This window comes from Loxodonta africana, chromosome 13 (genome assembly GCF_030014295.1).
Source record: "Loxodonta africana isolate mLoxAfr1 chromosome 13, mLoxAfr1.hap2, whole genome shotgun sequence".
In the NCBI taxonomy this organism is placed as follows: domain Eukaryota; kingdom Metazoa; phylum Chordata; class Mammalia; order Proboscidea; family Elephantidae; genus Loxodonta; species Loxodonta africana.
Window position 1 is genome coordinate 5,019,262 of NC_087354.1, and position 19,311 is coordinate 5,038,572.

At 38.4% G+C, this 19,311-nt stretch overlaps 1 protein-coding gene across 1 annotated transcript in view; it reads right to left on the reverse strand.

Moving 5' to 3' along the window:
• Positions 1-591, reverse strand: part of GABRB3 (gamma-aminobutyric acid type A receptor subunit beta3) — a 379,863-nt gene extending 379,272 nt beyond the window's left edge. Inside the window, exon 1 of the mRNA XM_023539691.2 lies at positions 259-591. Within this exon, the coding sequence (XP_023395459.2) occupies positions 259-338 (80 nt within the window). The 5' untranslated portion in view covers positions 339-591. The remainder of the gene's footprint in view (positions 1-258) is intronic.
• Positions 592-19,311: the final 18,720 nt, after the last annotated feature.

A 19,311-nucleotide genomic window follows, 5' to 3' on the forward strand; every position in this document is an offset into this window, starting at 1 on the left:
GCGCGGGACGGTGTCGGAGGTCAGGCCAGCCTCCAGCTCCGCGGAGCTCGCCGCGGCCAGCCTAGGGAGGGCACAGCGGCGACGCGGACGGTGGCGGCGAGGGGAATACTACCGCCACCAACCACGAACCCCTGACGACGACCCCCGCCCAGCTGTAGCGCAGCCCGAGAGCCAGTGGGCCCTGCCCCTGCCCTTAGACAGCGCGCAGCCGCCACCCGGGGGGGATGTTTCGGGGCCCAGGAGAAGCACCTGTCTCACCTGTGGGGCTCTAAGCCTTGGATCCCGAGAGTCCAGGAGAGCCAGATGTGCAGCAGGAGGGCCGGGAGCCCGGAGGACATGGCGCTGCTCCTCCGGTCTGGAGGATGGCTCCCCTACCTCAGCGACTATTCAAGCGGCGACGCTGGATCCCGCCCCTGCACTCCTCCCCTACCTCCCCCCTCCCGGGCTCTGCTGCCTAACACGTCTTCCAGCCCCTTGCCTCGCGGACCGATTAATTAGTTATGCAACAGAAGATCATTTTTAAAAATTAGTTCCTTAAACCATCCCTCTCACCGCCACCATCCACCCCGAGCTTTTGATGTGCTCACTGCCTCCCCCCCCCGCCCCGCTCACGCGAATTCTGTGATAGCGAATCCCTAAGAAGAGGTCTGAAGAGGTCTGAATATCCGCGTTTTGTCGTCCCTAGGGCTAAGTCTAAGTCACTAGGGTCGCTATGAGTCTGAATTGACTTGACGGCACTGGGTAGGGCTAAGTCTGGCAAAAAAAAAAAAAAAGGTACAGGAAAATCAAGTGTCTTTCCTGGTCCAGCTCTGACCTGTCTATAGTTCTGAATGTGAGGCATGTGTTGGAAGAATGATATTCGTTTTCCATGTGACAAACCTGATCCTTGGGTTCTCATCAGAAGGCCACTGGCTCGTTGGCCAAGAAACAGACAAAGTTCTTCAGCGTCCACCCTGCCCTGTGTATCAGCACTCTGCGCCTAACATGTCTGTTTACACACGTCGTAAGCTGTATCTTTTTCCTTTAGTGAATGGTTCTCAGTAAAGTTTCTCTGTGCCTCAGGCTTCTAATATTGAGGAAGTGGTTACACAGTCCTACTTGTGATCAACCAGCAAAGCCTACAAATCACGTTCTTTTTTATGTTCTATAAACCTCTTTGGGCCACTCCAGGACTCCTTGTTAGGTGCCATCCAGTGGATTCTGACTCATAGCGACCCCTATGTACAACAAAACACTGCCAGGTCCTGCATCAGTCTCACAAGGTCTACTCTACTTGGAAGAGCTCTTCCCAGTTGTATCCTGAGTGTCTTTCAATCTGAGGGGCTCATCTCTCCCCACTATATCAGACAATGTTCCACAGCTATTCATAAGTTTTTCACTGGCCAGTTTTTTCAGAAGTAGACCTCTAGGTCTTTTCTCCTAGTTTGTCTTTTGTCTGGAAGCTCCACTGAAACCTGCCCACCATGGGTGACCCTGACGGTATTTGAAACACTGGTGGCATAGCTTCCAGCATCACAGCAACATGCTAGCCACCACAGTAGGACAAACTGACAGATAGTGGTGGACTCCAGGACTTAATGAATGGTTAATAATAAATACCTGCAACCTTCTCTGTTGACTCATTTTTCTATAAAGCTTAAGCCTTTCTTTCTACTGTCAACACTTTATGTAGACGAATATCTAAATCTAGACTGTTATTCTCAAATTTGGCATTTCTTGTGCATTAATTTTAAATATTGTTGCCCTTTCAAAAATCAGCAATTTTATTTTTGGAATGGAAATGTGACCACAGAACCTGAAAGGTTGACATTAAGATAGGTTCAGAGGTAAATATAGCTCCCTAACTATTTTCTGGAAAAGTCTGTCCACAACTACTGTGTATTCTGCGTCCCATTAATTTGTAATGAAGTTATCTGGAAAATGAGATCTGTATTACTATACCACCCTATATTCATTATTTAGATCATTTCTCCTATTTATATATACCATTTTTAAGGAAATGCTTTGCTGGGGATCATGGCTATAGAAAGTAGACAGTAAGAGAAGTTATTTGAATAAAGCTAACAACATAGCAAGATTTACCCCCACCCTGTTATTTTACCTGTTATAACACGTGCAAAGGCACAGTACAAACACTGTTATTATCCAAATGTGCACTACCTCGGATACTGGCTTCGACCTGTTTCTGGAGTTATTGGCCTTATTTACTGCCCAAGCTGCTGCTTCAGCAGCTATTCTGCAAGAGCTCTGATCAACTTTACAGTGGAACAAGTCCACACCTCTCACCTTGTGTCCACACTGCTTATCTCTCACTTCCCATCCTTGGGATTCTTAAATGACAGTAGGATCTGACATACCCCAGGGCCCTCTCAGAACCCCGAGTGTACAATGCAAAATGGCAGGGAAGACAGCAATCTACAGGGTGAAACTTTGACTAATGGAACATGGGAATAGTGGGAAAATGGTTGTCACTTTATCACCCCATGAGAAATGTCCTGAGGTGCAGTAGCTTCCTTGGCTTCTCAAAGGACAATCCCACAGGATGGAACCATCAGCTACATTTTATATCAACACTGGCAGCTTGGTAACACAGCCTTTTGTTTTCTCTTCTTTCATGCCTCAATCCTTCTTTCCCTCACTCTTGCTTGCATTCATGCTGCATGTTCTAATAAAGTAGATAAATTCAAAAGCAGTTGCAGCAGTACATCAACAGAGAACTGCCAGAAATTCAAGCCAGATTCAGAAGAGGATATGGAAGGAGGGATATCATTGTTGATGTCAGATAGATTTGGGCAGAAAGCAAAGAATACCATAAAGCTGTTTACCTGTGTTTTATTGACTATGCAAAAGCATTCGACGGTGTGGATAACAAATTATAGACAACATTTCGAAGGATGGAAGTTCCAGAACACTTGATCGTGCTCATGAGGAACCTGTACATAGATCAAGGAGTAGTTGTTCATACAGAGCAAGGGAATACTGTGCGGTTTAAAGTCAGGAAAGGTGTGTGTCAGGGTTGTATCCTTTTGCCATACTTTTTCAATCTGTATGCTGAGCAAATAATCCAGAAGCTGGACTATCTGAAGGACATGGAATCTCAATTGAAGGAAGGCTCATTCACAGCTTGTGATATACAGACGACACAACTTTGCTTGCTGAAAGTTAAGAGGACTCAAAGCACTTACTGAAGAAGACCAAACCTTCAGAATTGGATTACACCTCAACATGAAGAAAACAAAATTCCTCACAACTGGGCCAATAAGCAAGATCATAATATACAGAGAAAATACTGAAGTTGTCAAAGATTTCAGTTTATTTGGATCCACAATCAATGCCCATGGAAGCAGCAGTCAAGAAATCAAACATTTGCTTTGGGCAAATCTGCTTCAAAAGACCTTTTTAAAGTGTTCAAAAGCGAAGATGTCGCTGTGAGGACTAAGGTGCACCTGATCCAAGTCATTATATTTTCAATTGCCTCATATGCATGTGGAAGCTTAACAATGAATAAAGAAGACTGAAGAAGAATTGGTACATTTGAATTATGATGGTGGCAAAGAATATTGAGTATACCATGGACAACCAGAAGAACAAACAAGTCTATCTGGAAGAAGTACAGCCAGAGCGCTCCTTGGAGCAAGGATGGTGAGATTTTATCTCCCATACTTTGGACATACTATCAGGAGGGACCAGTCCCTAGAGGAGGACATCATGCTTGGTAGAGTAGAGGCTCAGCGAAAGAGAGGAAGACTATCCATGAGATGGATTGATGCAGTGGCTTCAATGATAGGCTGAAGCATAGCAATGATTGTGAGGATAGTGCAGGACCAGGTAGGGTTTTTTTCTGTTGTACATAGAGTCATTATGAGTCAGAACCTACTCAAGGGTACGTAACAATAAAGTAGTAGCACATATATTTTGTCTCAGGATTAATTTTGTCACAGGATATAGTCTGTGGAACCCAAGCTAAAGCTAAGCCATCAGCCAACTGGTAAATTATTAAAAGTGTCATCTATAATGCAATCCTCTTATCCTATGTAGAAAATACAGGAGGAAGACTGTGGTAAGTGCATTGCTACGAGGTTCTCACCCGTTGGCTTACTCCTGCTCATCACAGTCCCTGTTCAGCTAGCACAATAGAACACCAAGGCTGGCCTTCCGTGCAGGCTGCCATCCTGAAGGGTCAGATGAGCACTGAACCCTAAGCAAGCTCATCCTTCCTCCCTTTTGTCAGGATTCCTAAAACCAAGAATAATTCTATAATATTACTAGACGGTGATAAAATATTAGCCAAATTAGCAGGAAATCATTAATTACGTTCTTACATTCATTTATTTTCAACTGAAAGAAGAAAAAGCCCAAGAGTCCCAAGATGGGTCAATTTTTAGGGCAGAAGAAAAAAGAGGCAAATGCATTTTCTTCCCCCGCTGCATAATAAAAGGCTGGAAGAATACTTTGGGGCACTTATAGGAGGAGGAAGTTAATGAGAAATGTGGGAGCATCATATAATCACTTTACCTACCCCATAGTTTTGCATTTTGGCTGTCCTGAATGCCTTTTACCAAACTGTGTTTTGTTTAGTTATAATTGCCTTTTACTGAAGAAAACCAACTTGTCATTTTACACAGTATCAACATTTTTGAAGCTCCTTTCAAAAAATAACTCAAAGACCTGTACCTCACTCCATGCACAAATACTAACTCAGAATGGATCCAACACCTAAATATAAAATCTAAAATGATAAAGATCATGGAAGAAAAAATAGGGGCAATGTTAGGAGCCCTAATATATGGCATAAACAGTGTACAAAACATTATAAAGAATGTAGAAGAAAAACTAGATAACTGGGAGCTCCTAAAAATCAAACACTTATGCTCATCCAAAGACTTCACCAAAAGAGTAAAAAGACTACCTACAGACTGGGAAAAAGTTTTTAGCTATGACATTTCTGATCTGCACCTGATCTCTAAAATCTACATGATACTGCAAAAGCTCAACTGCAAAAAGACAAATAACCCAATTAAAAAATGGGCAAAAGATATGAATAGACACTTCACTAAAGAAGACATTCAGGTAGCTAACAGATATATGAGGAAATGTTCGCAATCATTAGCCATCAGAGACATGAAGATCAAAACTACAATGAGATTTCATCTCACTCCAACAAGGCTGGCATTAATTTAAAAAATAACACAAAAGAATAAATGTTGAAGAGGCTGTGGAGAGATTGGAACACTTCTACACTGCTGGTGGGAATGTCAAATGGTACAACCACTTTGGAACTTTATTTGGCGCTTCCTCAAAAAGCTAGAAATAGAACTACCATACAATCCAGCAATCCCAGTCCTTGGAATATACCCTAGAGAAATAAGAGCCTTTACACCAACAGATATATGCACACCCATGTTCATTGCAGCACTGTTTACAATAGCAAAAAGATGAAAGCAACCAAGGTGCCCATTATCAGATGAATGGATAAATAAATTATGGTATATTCACACAATGGAATACTACCTATCGATAAAGAACAGTGAGGAATCTGTGAAACATTTCATAACATGGAGGAACCTGGAAGACATGCTGAGTGAAATTAGTCAGTTGCAAAAGGACTAATATTGTATAAGACCACTATTATAAGAACTTGAGAAATAGTTTAAACTGAGAAGAACACAGTCTTTTGTGGTTAGGAGAGGAGGGAGGGAGGGAGGGTGGGAGAGGGACAGTCACTAATTAGATAGTAGATAAGAACTACTTTAGGTGAAGGGAAAGACAACACACAATACAGGGGAGGTCAGCACAACTGGACTAAACCATAAGCAAAGAAGTTTCCTGAATAAACTGAATGCTTCGACAGCCAGCATAACAGGGGCAGGTGTCTGGGGACCATGGTTTCAGGGGGCATCTAAGTCAATTGGCATAATAAAATCTATTAACAAAACATTCTGCATCCCACTTTGAAGAGTGGCGTCTGGGGCCTTAAACGCTGGCAAGCAGCCATCTAAGATGCATCAATTGGTTTCAACCCACCTGGATCAAAGGAGAATGAAGAATACCAAGGATGGAAGGTGATTACGAGCCCAAGAGACAGAAAGGGCCACAGGAACCAGTGACTACATCATCCTGAGACCAGAAGAACTAGATGGTGCCTGACTACAACTGATGACTGCCCTGACAGGGAACACAACAGAGAACCCCTGAGGGAGCTGGAGAGCAGTGGGATGGAAACCCCAAATTCTCATAAGACCAGACTTAATGGCCTGACTGAGACTGGAAGGACCCTGGTGGCCATGGCCCCCAGACCTTCTGTTGCCCCAGGACAGGAACCATTCCCAAAGCCAACTCTTCAGACATGGATTAGACTGGACAATGTGTTGGAGAAGGATGCTGGTGAGGAGTGAGCTTCTTGGATCAGGTGGACACTTGAGACTATGTTGGCATCTTCTGCCTGGAGGGGAGATGAGAGGGTGGAGGGGGTTAGAAGCTGACGAAAAGGACATGAAAAGAGAGAGTGGAGGGAGAGAGCAGCTAGGGGGAGAGTAATTGGGAGTGTGTAGCAAGGTGTATATGGGTTTTTGTGTGAGAGACTGAGTTGATGTGTAAACTTTCACTTAAAGCGCAATAAATATTAAAAAAAAATAACTCAGACAAGTTTTAGGTAGAACCAAATAAAATGAAATGTTACGTGTAGAGTTGGATGAGTTTTGACAAATGTGTAAATCATTGTGCATTTTCACAACCCCCAAATTTCCCTGGTGACCCTTTGACCACCATGCCACTCTCAGTCCAGGTAAGCACTCAACTACATTCTGTCATTATAGATTGTTTCTGAGTCTTCTGGAATTCCATAAGAAGGGAGTTGTGCAGTATACGTTATTTTATGTCTTTTGTTGTTATTGTTGTTCAACATTATGTTTCTAAGAGCTATCGATGTTACTGCAGTACGAGTAGTTTATTTCTGTTTATAGCTGATTAGTATTCTGTCTTATGACCATTTCACAAGTTATTTATCCATTCACCTGTTGATGGACTTCTCTAGTTTTTAGCTATTACAAATAAAGAGCCATGTACAGGTCTTCATAAACACATATGGTTTCATTTCTCTTCGGTAGATAATTTACCTCTTGGTAAAATAGAAGGTGAGTGAAAAAGAGGAACCCCCTTGACAAGATGGATTTACATAGTGGCTACAATAATGGGCTCAGACATAACAATGATTGTGAGGATGGTACAGGACCAGGGTCGCTATGAGTCAGAAACAACTTGATGGCACCTAACAACAAAAACAGATACCTAGCAGTGGGATAGATGAATCCTATGGTAAGTACGTGTTTTGTTCTTTTTTATCAAGATTGTTTCGACTATTTGGGGTCTCTTGAAACTCCATATGAATTTTAAAATTCATTTTTCTGTTTCTACAAAAATCACCATTGGGATTTTGATAGGGATTGCATTGAATCTACAGATTGTTTTGGGTATAACTGTCATCTTAACAATGTTATGTCTTCTGATTGAACATGGGCTGTCCTTCTGTTTCCTAAGGTCTTATTTAATTTCTTTTAGCAATGTTCTGTAGTTTTCAGTGTATAAGTTTTTGTCTCCATGGTTAAACCCATTCCTAAGTATGTTTTCTAATGTTATTGAAAATGGAATTGGTTTCTTAATTTCTTCAGATTATTCATTATTGGTGTGGAGGAATACAACTAATTTTTTGTGTTGGTTTTGTATCCTGATTTCTTCAGTTCTAACGGGTCGCCATAGGGTCACTATGAGTCAGAATTGACTCGATGGCAGTGGGTTTGGTTTTAGTTTGGTAACAGTTTGTGTGTGTGTGTGTGGTTTCTTTAGGATATTGTATATATAGAATCCCCTACAGCTCTGTCAGTTTGTCATACTGTGGGGACTTGTGTGTTGCTGTGATGCTGAAAGCTATGCCACTGGTATTCAAATACCAGCAGGGTCACCCATGATAGATAGGTTTCAGCTGAGCCTCTAGGTTAAGACAGACCAGGAAAAAGGACCCAGCAATCTACTTCTGAAAAGAATTAGCTGGTGAAAACCTTACGAATAGCACTGGAACATTGTCTGATATAGTGTCAGAAGATGAGCCCATAGGGTTGGAAGGCACTCAAAATACAACTGGGAAAGAGCTGCCTCCTTAGAGTCAATCTTAATGACATGGATGGAGTCGAACTTTCAGAACCTTCATTTGCTGATGTAGCACGACTCAAAATGAGAAGAAACAGCTGCAAACATCCATTAATAATCAGAACATGGAATGTATGAAGTATGAATCTAGGAAAAATGGGAAATCTTCAAAAAGGAGATGGAATTCATAAACATCAATATCCTAGTCATTAATGAGCTGAAATGGACTGGTAACAGCCATTTTGAATTGTACAATCATATGCTCCACTATGCCAGGAATGACAACTTGAAGAGGAATGACATTGCATTCATCATCGAAAAGGACGTTTCAAGACCTATTCTGAAGTACAATACTGTCAATGAGAGGATAATATCCATACGCCTACAAGGAAGACCAGTTAATACAACTTTTGTTCAAATTTACCCACCAACCACTAAAGCCAAAAAGGAAGAAATTAAAGATTTTTTACCAACTTCTGCAACCTGAAATTGACCAAACAAGTAATCAGGATGCACTGATAATTCTTAGTGATTGGAATGCAACAGTTGGAAACAAAGAAGAAGGACTGGTAGTTGAAAAATATGGCCTTGGTGATAGAAGTGATGCCAGAGATCACATGATTGAATTTTGCAAGACCAAAGATTTCTTCTCTGCAAGCACCTTTTTTCACCAACGTAAACTGTGACTATACACATGGCCCTTGCCAGATGGAATACACAGGAATAAAATCGACTACATCTATGGAAACGGACGATGGTAAAGCTCAATATCATCAGTCAGAACAAGGCCAGGGACTGACTACTGAACAGACCACCAATTGCTCATATGCAAGTTCAAGTTGAAACTGAAGGAAATTAGAACAGGGCTGTGATAGCCAAAGTAGGACCTTGAGTATATCCCCCTGAATTTAGAGACCATCTCAAAAATAGATTTGACATATTGAACATAATGACTGAACACCAGACATGTTATGGAATGATGTCAAGGACATCATACATGAAGAAAGCAAGAGGTCATTAAAAAGACAGGAAAGAAAGATCAAAATGGATATCAGAAGAGAATCTGAGACTTGCTGTTGTATGTCAAGTAGCTAAAGCAAAAGGAAGCAATGATGAAGTAAAAGAGCTGAAGATTTCAAAGGGTGGCTTGAGAAGACAAAGTAAAGTATTAGGATGACATGTGCAAAGACCTCGAGATAGAAAACCAGAAGAGAAGAACATGCTTGTTGTTTCTCAAGCCAAAAGAATTGAAGGAAAAAGTCAAGCCTCAAGCTGCAATATTGAAGGGTTCTATGGGGAAAATATTGAACGACATAGGAAGCGTCAAAATAAGATGGAAGGAATACACAGAGTCACTATACCAAATAGAATTGGTCAACGTTCAACCTTTTCAGGAGGTAGCATATGATCAGGAACTGATGGTACTGAAGGAAAGAAGCCCAAGCTGCTCTGAAGACATTGGCAAAAAAACAAGCCTCCAGGAATTGATGAAACACTAATTGAGGCATTTCAACAAACAAATGCAGAGCTGGAGGTGCTCGCTCTTCTATGCCAAGAAATCTGGAAGACAGCCACCTGGTGAACCAACTGGAAAAGATGCATATTTATGCCCATTCTGAAGAAAGGTGATTCTAACCGAATGCAGAAATTATTGATCAATATCATTAATATTACACAAGTAAAATTTTGCTGAAGATCATTCAAAAGCAGGTACAGCCACATATCAGCAGGCAACTGCCAGATATTCAATCCAGATTCAGAAGAGGACGCAAAACCAGGGATATCACCGCTGATGTCAGATGGATCCTCGCTGAAAGCAGAGACTACCAGAAAGATGTTTACTTATGTTTTATTGACTGTACAAAAGCATTCAACTCTGTGGATCATAAAAAAAATTATGTATAACATTGTGAAGAATGGGAATTCCAAAACCCTTCATTGTGCTCATGAGGAACCTATACATAGATCAACAGGCAGTCATTCTAACAGAACGAGAGGATACTGCATGGTTTAAAGTCAGGAAAGTTTTGTGTCAGGGTTGTGTCTTTCACCATACTTATTCAAGGTGTATGCTGAGCAAATAATCTGAGAAACTGGACTATACAAAGAAGAACTTGGCATCGGAATTGGACGAGGACTCTTTAACAGCCTTGCTTGCTGATACTGAAGAGTACTTGAGGCACTTACTGATGAAGAACCAAGACCACAGACTTTAGTTTGGGTTATATCTCAACATAAAGAAAACAAAAATACTTACAACTGGACCAATAAGCAACATCAGGATAAATGAAGAAAAGATTGAAGTTGTCAAGAATTTCATTTTACTTGGATCCACAATCAACACCCATGGGAGCAGAAGTTGAGAAATCAAAGGATTCATTGCATTGGGCAAATCAGCTGCAAAAGACCTCTTGAAAGTGTTGAAAACCGAAGCTGTCAGTTTGAGGACTAAGGTGTGCCTGATACAAATCATGATGTTTTCAATTACCTCATATATATATATGAAAGCTGGACTTTGAATAAAGAAGACTAAAGGAGAATTTACACCTTTGAATTGTGGTGTTGGTAAAGAATTTTGAATAAATTATGGACTGCTAGAAGAATGAACAAGCCTGTCTTGGAGAAGTACAACCAGAACGCTCCTTGGAAACAAGAGTGGCAAGACTTTATCTCACATATTTTGGACATGTTATCAGGAGGGTTAAGTCCCTGAAGAAGAACATCATGTTTCCTAAAGTAGGGAGTCAGCAAGAACAAGGAAGACCCTCAATGAGATGGATTGACGCAGTGGCTGCAACCCTGGGCTCAAGCACAACAATTGTGGAGATGACACAGAACTGCGAAGTGTTTTGTTCTATTGCACATAAGGTACCTATGAGTCGGAATCAATTCCATGGCACCTAACAACAACAACAACGATATATAGGATCACGGAGATCATTTTACTTCTTCCTTTTCAGTATGATAGTTTTATTTCTTTTTATTACCTAATATTCTGGCTAGAACTTTCGGTACTATGTTGAATATAAGTGAAAGTGGACATCTTTGTCTTGTTCCTGATCTTATGAAGAAAGCTCTCAGTCTTTCTCCAGTATTGTGTTAGCTGTGGATTTTCCATGAATACTTGTTATCACATTGAGGATGTTCACTTCTATGCCTAGTTTGCTGAAAGTTGTTTCATGAAAAAATGTTGGGCTTTATTAAACGCATTTTCTGCATCAACCGCATGTAGTTTATTTTCCCTTCATCCTATTAATATGGTACATCGATTGCTTTTTGTACTTTGAAATACCCTTCCATTCCAGGGATAAATCTCAATTGATAATGATATATAATTTTTTAGCATGTTGTTGAAATTGTTTAGCTAACATTTTTGAGGATTTTTGCATCAAATTCATAAGGGATATTGGTCTGTAGTTTTCTTTACCTCCAGTGTTTTTGAATTTAATATTAAGACAATGCTGGCCTCTTAGAATGAGTTAGGAAAGTTCTCTCCTCTTCAATTTTCTGGAAGAATTTGAGAGGCATTGGTGTTAATTCTCAATCAAGTATTTGGCAGGATTTACCAGTGAAGTCATCTGGTCCTGGATGTTTCTTTGTTGGTAGTTTTTTTTTTTTTTTTTTTTTAAATGATCCGATCTCTTCACTTGTTATAGGTCTGTTCAGATTTTCTATTTATTTTTTAGTCAGTTTTGGTAATTTGCATGTTTCTAGAAATTTGTTCTTTTCATCTTGATTATCTTATTTGTTGGTGTGCAATTTTTGTAGAATTCTCTTATAATACTTTTTATTTCTGTAAGGTCAATACTAATACCACTCCTTCTATTTCCAATTTTTGTTTTTACATTCTCTGTTTCTTTTCTTTGTCAGTCTAGTAAGTTTTGTATAGTAAATTTTGTTGATTCTTTTCAATGTATAGCTTGTAACTTTATTGATTCTATTATTTTTCTATGCTATATTTCATTGATGTCTGCTCTAATATTTATTATTTCCTTCATTCTCCTGGTTTGGGGGTTAGTTTGTTCTTCTTTTTCTAGTTCCTTATGGAGTAAATTTAGATTATTGAGTAGGGATTTTCTTTTATAATGTAAGCATTTACTGTGATAAATATTCTTCTGAGTATTGCTTTTTCCATATCCCATTAGGTTTGGTATGCTGTGTTTTTGTTTTCCTTCATCTCAAAATATTTTTTGATATTTTGCCCCATTTAACATTCCTACCAGTGACACACAAGTGTTTTAATTTCTCCACATGCTTACCAACACGTGCTACTTTCATATGTATAGAAAAATGAACAAACCTCTCTTAGAATAAGTACAGCCAAAATGCCCCTTAGAAGCAACGATAGCAAGACTTCATCTCACATACTTTGGACATGTTATCAAGAAGGATCAGCCCCTGGAGAAGGATTTCATGCTTGGCAAAATAGGTCAGCAAAAACGAGGAAGGTTCTCAACAAGATGGATTGTCCTATCGAGTCGTTATGTGTCATAATCGACTCAATAGCAATAGATTTGGTTTATATCTATACATATATATATCATCTTAGTGGGTGTAAAGTGGTAGCTCATTGTGGTTTTTATTTTCATCTCACTAATGCCTAATGATGTTGTGATGGTAAGGTTGTGTGTTGACTCAGCTGGTCCATGATTCTCAGTGATTTGGCAGTTGTGACATAGTTTGGCAGCTATGTAACGATGTAATTACCTCTGTAAATGAGATCTGATATAATGTAATCACATTCATGATAAGATCTGCTATATGCAGCCAATCAGCTGAAAGAGAGTTTCCTCGAGGGTGTGGCCTGCATCTAATGTATGTGAACTTTCTGGCAAAGCTCTCGGGCTTTTGCTTGCTCTGGATCCTGCATCTGGCTCTTGTTCATCTGATCTTCAGTTCTTGGGACTTGAGCTAGCAACCTACCTGCCAATCTTGGGATTCGTCAGCCTCCGCGTCTGTGAGACAGTGGCCTGCCAGCTTACCTGCTGATCTTGGGTTCACCACCGCTACAGCTTCATGAGTCAGGAGAAGCTTCCAGCCTGACCTACGGATCTGGATCTGGGACTTTCCAGCCTCTATAACCACGTGAGCAATTTCCTTGATATAACTATCTCTCTCTCTCTCTCTATATATATATATATACACACACACTTCACTGGTTTTGCTTCTCTAGAGAACCAAGCCTAAGACACATGTTGTGCATCTTTTCATGTATTTATTGATCATTCATATATTATTTTTGGACACACGTTTATTCAAGTCCTTTGATATACTGGTAATTATTTCATATTTTTATGATATAGTAAATTTTAATTGGTATCTTTAAAATTCCATTTTCCATTTGGTTTTTTTTGCCAAAAACAAAACCTACTGCCGTAGAGTCAATTCCAACTCATAGTAGCCCTATAGGACAAAGTAGAACTGCTTCACAGGGTTTCCGAGGCTATAAATATTTACAGAAGCAGACTGCCACATCTTTCTCCCACAGAGTGGCTGGTGGGTTCGAAATGCTGACCTTTTGAATAACAGCTGAGCACTTTAACTATTGCTCAACTAGAAGTCCTTATTTGTTGCTAATATATAGAAACATAATTGATTTTTATATGTTGACGATGCATCCTACAAACTTGCTGAATGCACTTATTTTTGTTGCTTTGTCAAGTGCCATCAAGTGGGCTCTGACTCACAGTGACCTTTTACGTATAACAGAATAAAAGATTGCCTCTTCCTATGCCATCTTCCTGATCATTAGTATGTTTCAGTTTGTTGTTTTGGCCATTGTATCAATCCATCTCATTGAAGGTTTCCCTCATTTTCACTGACCCTCTACTTTACTAACCATGAAGTCCTTTTCTAGAGCTTGGTCTTTCCTGATGACATGTCCAAAATAAGTGCAGTGAAATGTCTCCATGCTCAATTCTAAGAAGGATTCATTCTGGTTGTATTGCTTCTAAGACTAATTTATTCCTTATTGTGGAATTCCACAGTATATTCAATATTCTTTGCCAGCACCACAGTTTGCATTCATCAATTCTCCTTCCCTCTTCCATTTTCATTGCGCAGCTATGTACTTGTAAGCTTAGTGTTATTATTATTTTAATTTTTTGGTTTATTCCTTACAATAATTTCAAAGAGACAATAATGTCATCTGCAAATAGAGGCACTTTTACTTCTTTCTTTATAATCTGGATGCTTTTTATCTCTTTTTCTTGCCCTAATGAACTGCCCAGAACCTTTAATAAAATAAAAAGCAGAACTGGTGAGAGTGGACACCCTTGCCTTGTTCTGACAAGAGGAGGAAATGTTCATTTTTCTTTTAACATTAATTGTGATGCTAACACCTTCCTATTATTTTTCTTCTTTCTTTTCCCCTTTCCACTTGAAAAGTTCAGTCTAAAAGTGAAATAGTGCAAGATATGTGTCTGCCATGGGGTGGGTAGACTTCAGTGCTCAGAACTAGGAGTCAGAACCCAGGCTGTGTGAAGATGACATGAGATATCAAAGCCTGAGTGGGCTGAGAAAAGCATTTTTGTAGGTAGGAGGGTAATTCTGGAATTCACAGCTAAAGCAAAGTCAGATGGGTGTCACCGGGGACAAATAGCATGGTGTGGGTGTCAGAGCCCATATCAGATGAGGAAGGTACAGGAGTTGTAGTCAAGTGTTTGAAATCAGAGCCAAAACAAGATGAAGATGGTGTTCCTAAGGAGCATTGGTTTGGTATGTGCAGTCAGTACCTCAGAGTGTGAGAAGAGTGTTCACACATGGAGACTGCCTTGTGTGAGACCTTAAACCCAAGCAGGGTGAGGAGGGCATCTATACATTAGGATGGCCCAAACGGGGAACTGGAACTTGAGCAGATAGAGGAGAATGTCCACAAGGAATGGGGGTAGTGGCAGTAAGGGAATATTAGTTACATAGTAGGGGATTGATAAAATATGTAAATATATTAAAGGTAATGGAAGTCAGATTTCTCTCTGTTGAAGATGGAAGTTACAGATAAAGAAAATGGAGAAATAATCCAGGTTGTGTAAGGTTGGAATTGGATTAATTAGTGTGAACTAATGCTTTTCAAAATATATAAATAAATATTATATAAATTATTGCCATCAATTCCAACTCATAGCGGCCCTGTAAGACAGAGTAGAACTAATAGGGTTTCCAAGCTGTAATCTTTATGAAAGCAGATTGCCACATCTTCCTCCCTCAGTGTGGCTGGTGGGTTCAAACCTCTGACCTTTAGGTTAACAGCCAAGTGTTTAACCACTGTGCCACCAGGGCTCCTGTTATATAAATATGAAAAAATATATATGTATATATGTATGAGTACATACATACCAATAGAGACAAAAATTATTTAGTGCTGCCCACTAAGAGAGCAGTGACAGCCCAATAGCCATAATTAGTCCTAGCATCCAGATCTTGACTTTTACATATAATTTTGCACTGAGAGGAACCAGGGCTCCTAGGAAAAACGGCTGAGTCTAGAGATGGGCAGAGAAAGTAGAAGAAAAAACTGGAACATCTTGTGCCAGAGAGCAAAGATGTATTCAGAGAATCATGGGGACATGTCAAAAGACAAAAGAGTCTGCTTAAATGTGTTTGTGCTGTCCAATTTGCAAAAAATTTCAGCTAAAAAATAATAATAATAAATGGATTACAACCCATAGGGGAAAAAAATTAATTGATTGTAAGTTTGATAATGAATAGGATTATTTACATAGCTTTGAAGTACCACCCTCACTAAATATTTATTAATTTTAAAGGAGAAAATAGTACATTACAGTGGAGTTGGCTGATATTACCTTAATCACATGGTCAATATAAACAAATTACAGAATGGGGGTAATCAAAATAATGTGTCCCATAATAGAATACAGGGAGAAAAATATTGTGCCAGTTCTATTACATTCCTAACAAAGATGCATAACCTGAATCCAGTAATGAGGAAACATCTGATGAACCCAAATTGAATGATTTTCTACAAAATAATAGACCTGTAATATTCAAAAATGCTAAGGTCATCAAAGTCCAGGAAAACATGAGAAACTATTTCAGTCTGAAGGAAACTGTTATGGATTGAATTATGTCCCCCAATAATATGTGTTGTAAATCCTCATCCCTATGCCTGTGGCTATAAGTCCATTTGGGAATGGGTTTTCCTTGTTACGTTAATAAGGGAGTATTAGTATAATTTGTGTCTTGAGTCTTTCTCTTTTGATATATACCCAAGAAGCAGATTAAGCAAGCAGAGATAAGTTAAAATAGGTGCCAAGCAACAGGAAGATCACCTAGGAACCAAGAAAGAAGGACCTTTCCCCAGAGCCTACAAAGAAAGAAAGACTTCCTTTAGAAATAGTGCCCTGAATTCAGATTTCTAGCTGCCTAACCTGTGAGAAAATAAATTTCTGCTCATTAAAGCCATCCACTTGTGGTATTTCTGTTATAGCAGCACTAGATAACTAAGACAGAAACTAAAAACACAAAAAATCATAATACTACGTACGACTGGAAACACTGGTGGTGTAGCAGTTAAGAGTTTGGCTGCTAACCAAAAGGTCAGCGGTTCGAATCCACTAGGCGCTCCTTGGAAGCCCTATAGGACAGTTCTACTCTGTCTTATAGGGTTGCTATGAGTCGGAATTGATTCAACAGCAATGGGTTTGTTTTTTGTTTTTTAATTTATGATTGTGAACTGGATCATTTTACTATGGAAGATATTAATGAGGCAATTGATGTATGTTGAAAAGAGTCCAAACATTACAGATAGTAATTTAACAATGTCTATCTCTGATTTTGATGGCTGTGTTCCAATAGTATAGTAAAGTATCCTCATATATACGAAACACACACTAAGGTATTTAAGGATGATGAACATCAACATGACAATTTATGCACAAATGGATCAGGAAAATTTCATTGTGGTGAACTTCAAACTTTTCTGTAAGTTTGTAATAGTTAAAAAAAAACTAAAGAAAATTTTTTCCATAAAAAATAAAAAACAGTGCTATCGATTTTTCCATAGGTGCTGTTTATTAGCTTAACGAAATTCCCTTCTAATACTACTTTGTGGAAATTTTTATTAAAATGATGTAGAATTTTGTCTAGTGCTTTTTACAGGATCTATGGAAATAATATGATTTTTTTCCTTTATTCTTTTAATTTGGTAAATGACATTGCCTTTCAAACGTTAAGCAAACCTTGATCCCTAAGATTAACCTCAGTTGGTCATGTCGTATTATACATTTTATATATTACTCTATTTCACTTCCTAATATTACTGTATTTTACTTCCTAATATTTTGTTACAGATTTCCATGTCGATGTTCATGAGTGCTTTGGTATATAGTTGTCTTTCATTGTCTGATTTTGGTGTCAGTTCAATGCTGGCCTGATAAAATTAGTCCATACATACCCCATTTTTAAATTATTTAAATGAAATTAATTTTTTTAATTTTTGAGTTTTTGTAGGATTTGATTATTTCTTGCATAAATATTTTATAGATTTCACCTATGAAGCTATTTGAGTTTGAAGTTTTCTTTAATTCTTAAAGATAAATGCAATTTCTTTAATAGTATAAGATTATTTAGATCTCTATTTCTTCCTGTGACAGTTTTGCTGATTTATGTATTTGAAGAACTTTGTCCACCACAGCTGAAAAGTTTTTTGTCATAAATTGCTTATAATTCCTTTTGAAGTCTCTAATATATGTAGTTAAGCTACCTGTTTCTTTCCTGATACGGCAGTTGTGTCATCTCTGTTTTTCTTGATTAGTCTAACTAAAGGTTTATCATTGGTATCAAACTTTTCAAATAATCTGCTTTTGGTTTGATTTTTCTTTATTGTTTGTCCATCTTTTATTTTATTGATTTCTGTTCTTATTTTATTATTTCCATTCTACTTATTTTAGATTTACTTTGTTCTTCATTTTCTCTCTTCTTAATGCAGAAGCTTGAATCATTGATTTAGGTCATTCTTTTCTAATATGGGCTTTTAAAGCTACAATTTCTTCAGCTTTTGCACTCCCCCAAAAGTTATAGTATTCTGTGTTTTCATTTTTTATTTATTTCAATGTATGTCCTTAATTTTCTTTTGATTTCTTCTTTAACCACAGGCTACTTAGAAGTCTGCTTTTGAAATTTCTAAATATTCGAGAATTTTCCAGATACCCTTTTTTTTATTAATTTTTTAATTAATTCTGTTGTGATCAGCAAACATACTGCCTGTGGTTTCAATCATTTTGAATTTATTGAGATATAATTTTTAGCCCACCTGCACATGGTCCACTTAGGTGAATGTTCCATGTGTACTTGTACAGAACATGTTATTTTGCTCTTTCAGTGGAGTGTTATACAAATGTCAATTAGATAAAGTTGGTTGATAGTGATATTCAGTGATGTATATTTTTACTAATTTTCTCTCTACTTGTTCTGTCAATTACTGAGAGATTAGTGTTAAAGTCTCTAAACATCATTATGTCTTTGTCTATTTCCTTTTCCAGCTCTGTCAGATTATGCATGTACATTTTAATAATCTTTGCTAGACATTTATCATTTTTATTATAATGATATATTGTTCTTATTTTTGTTAGTTACTGTTGAGTTGCTTCCAACTCACGACAACCCCATGTGAGTCAGAGTAGAACTGTGCTCCATAGGATTTTCAAGGCTGTGACCATTCAGAAGCAGATTGCCGGGTGTGTCTTCATATTGCCTCTAGGTGGGTTAACAGTTTGCACCATCCAAGGACTCAATACATGCATTTTAAAACTATTTTTAAGTACATAAGTGTTTAAGATTGCTATGTCTTTTGAAGAATTATCCATTTTATCATTTGAAATATTCTTTATTTCTGGTATTATTATTTGCCATGAAGTCTGCCATCTTATATTAAAATAACCACTCCAGAAATTCCTGAAGATGTCAGCATGAGTAATTCCATGATCCTGTCTTCCCACATGATCAACAAGGAAAACAACCTAAAACCAGTAGACTCAATTCTGTAAGAACTCTGAAACCCATTTGGAGGTTTGTAGCAACTAAGAAAATGCTGCATTAAGTAAAAGGCAACTTTTAAATGATAGGAAAATGTTTAATTTCTGAGCCAATCCCTAGTTCTGGAATGAACAGAGCAGACTTTTGCTAGCAGATTACGGTGTGTGTCTGTTCTGA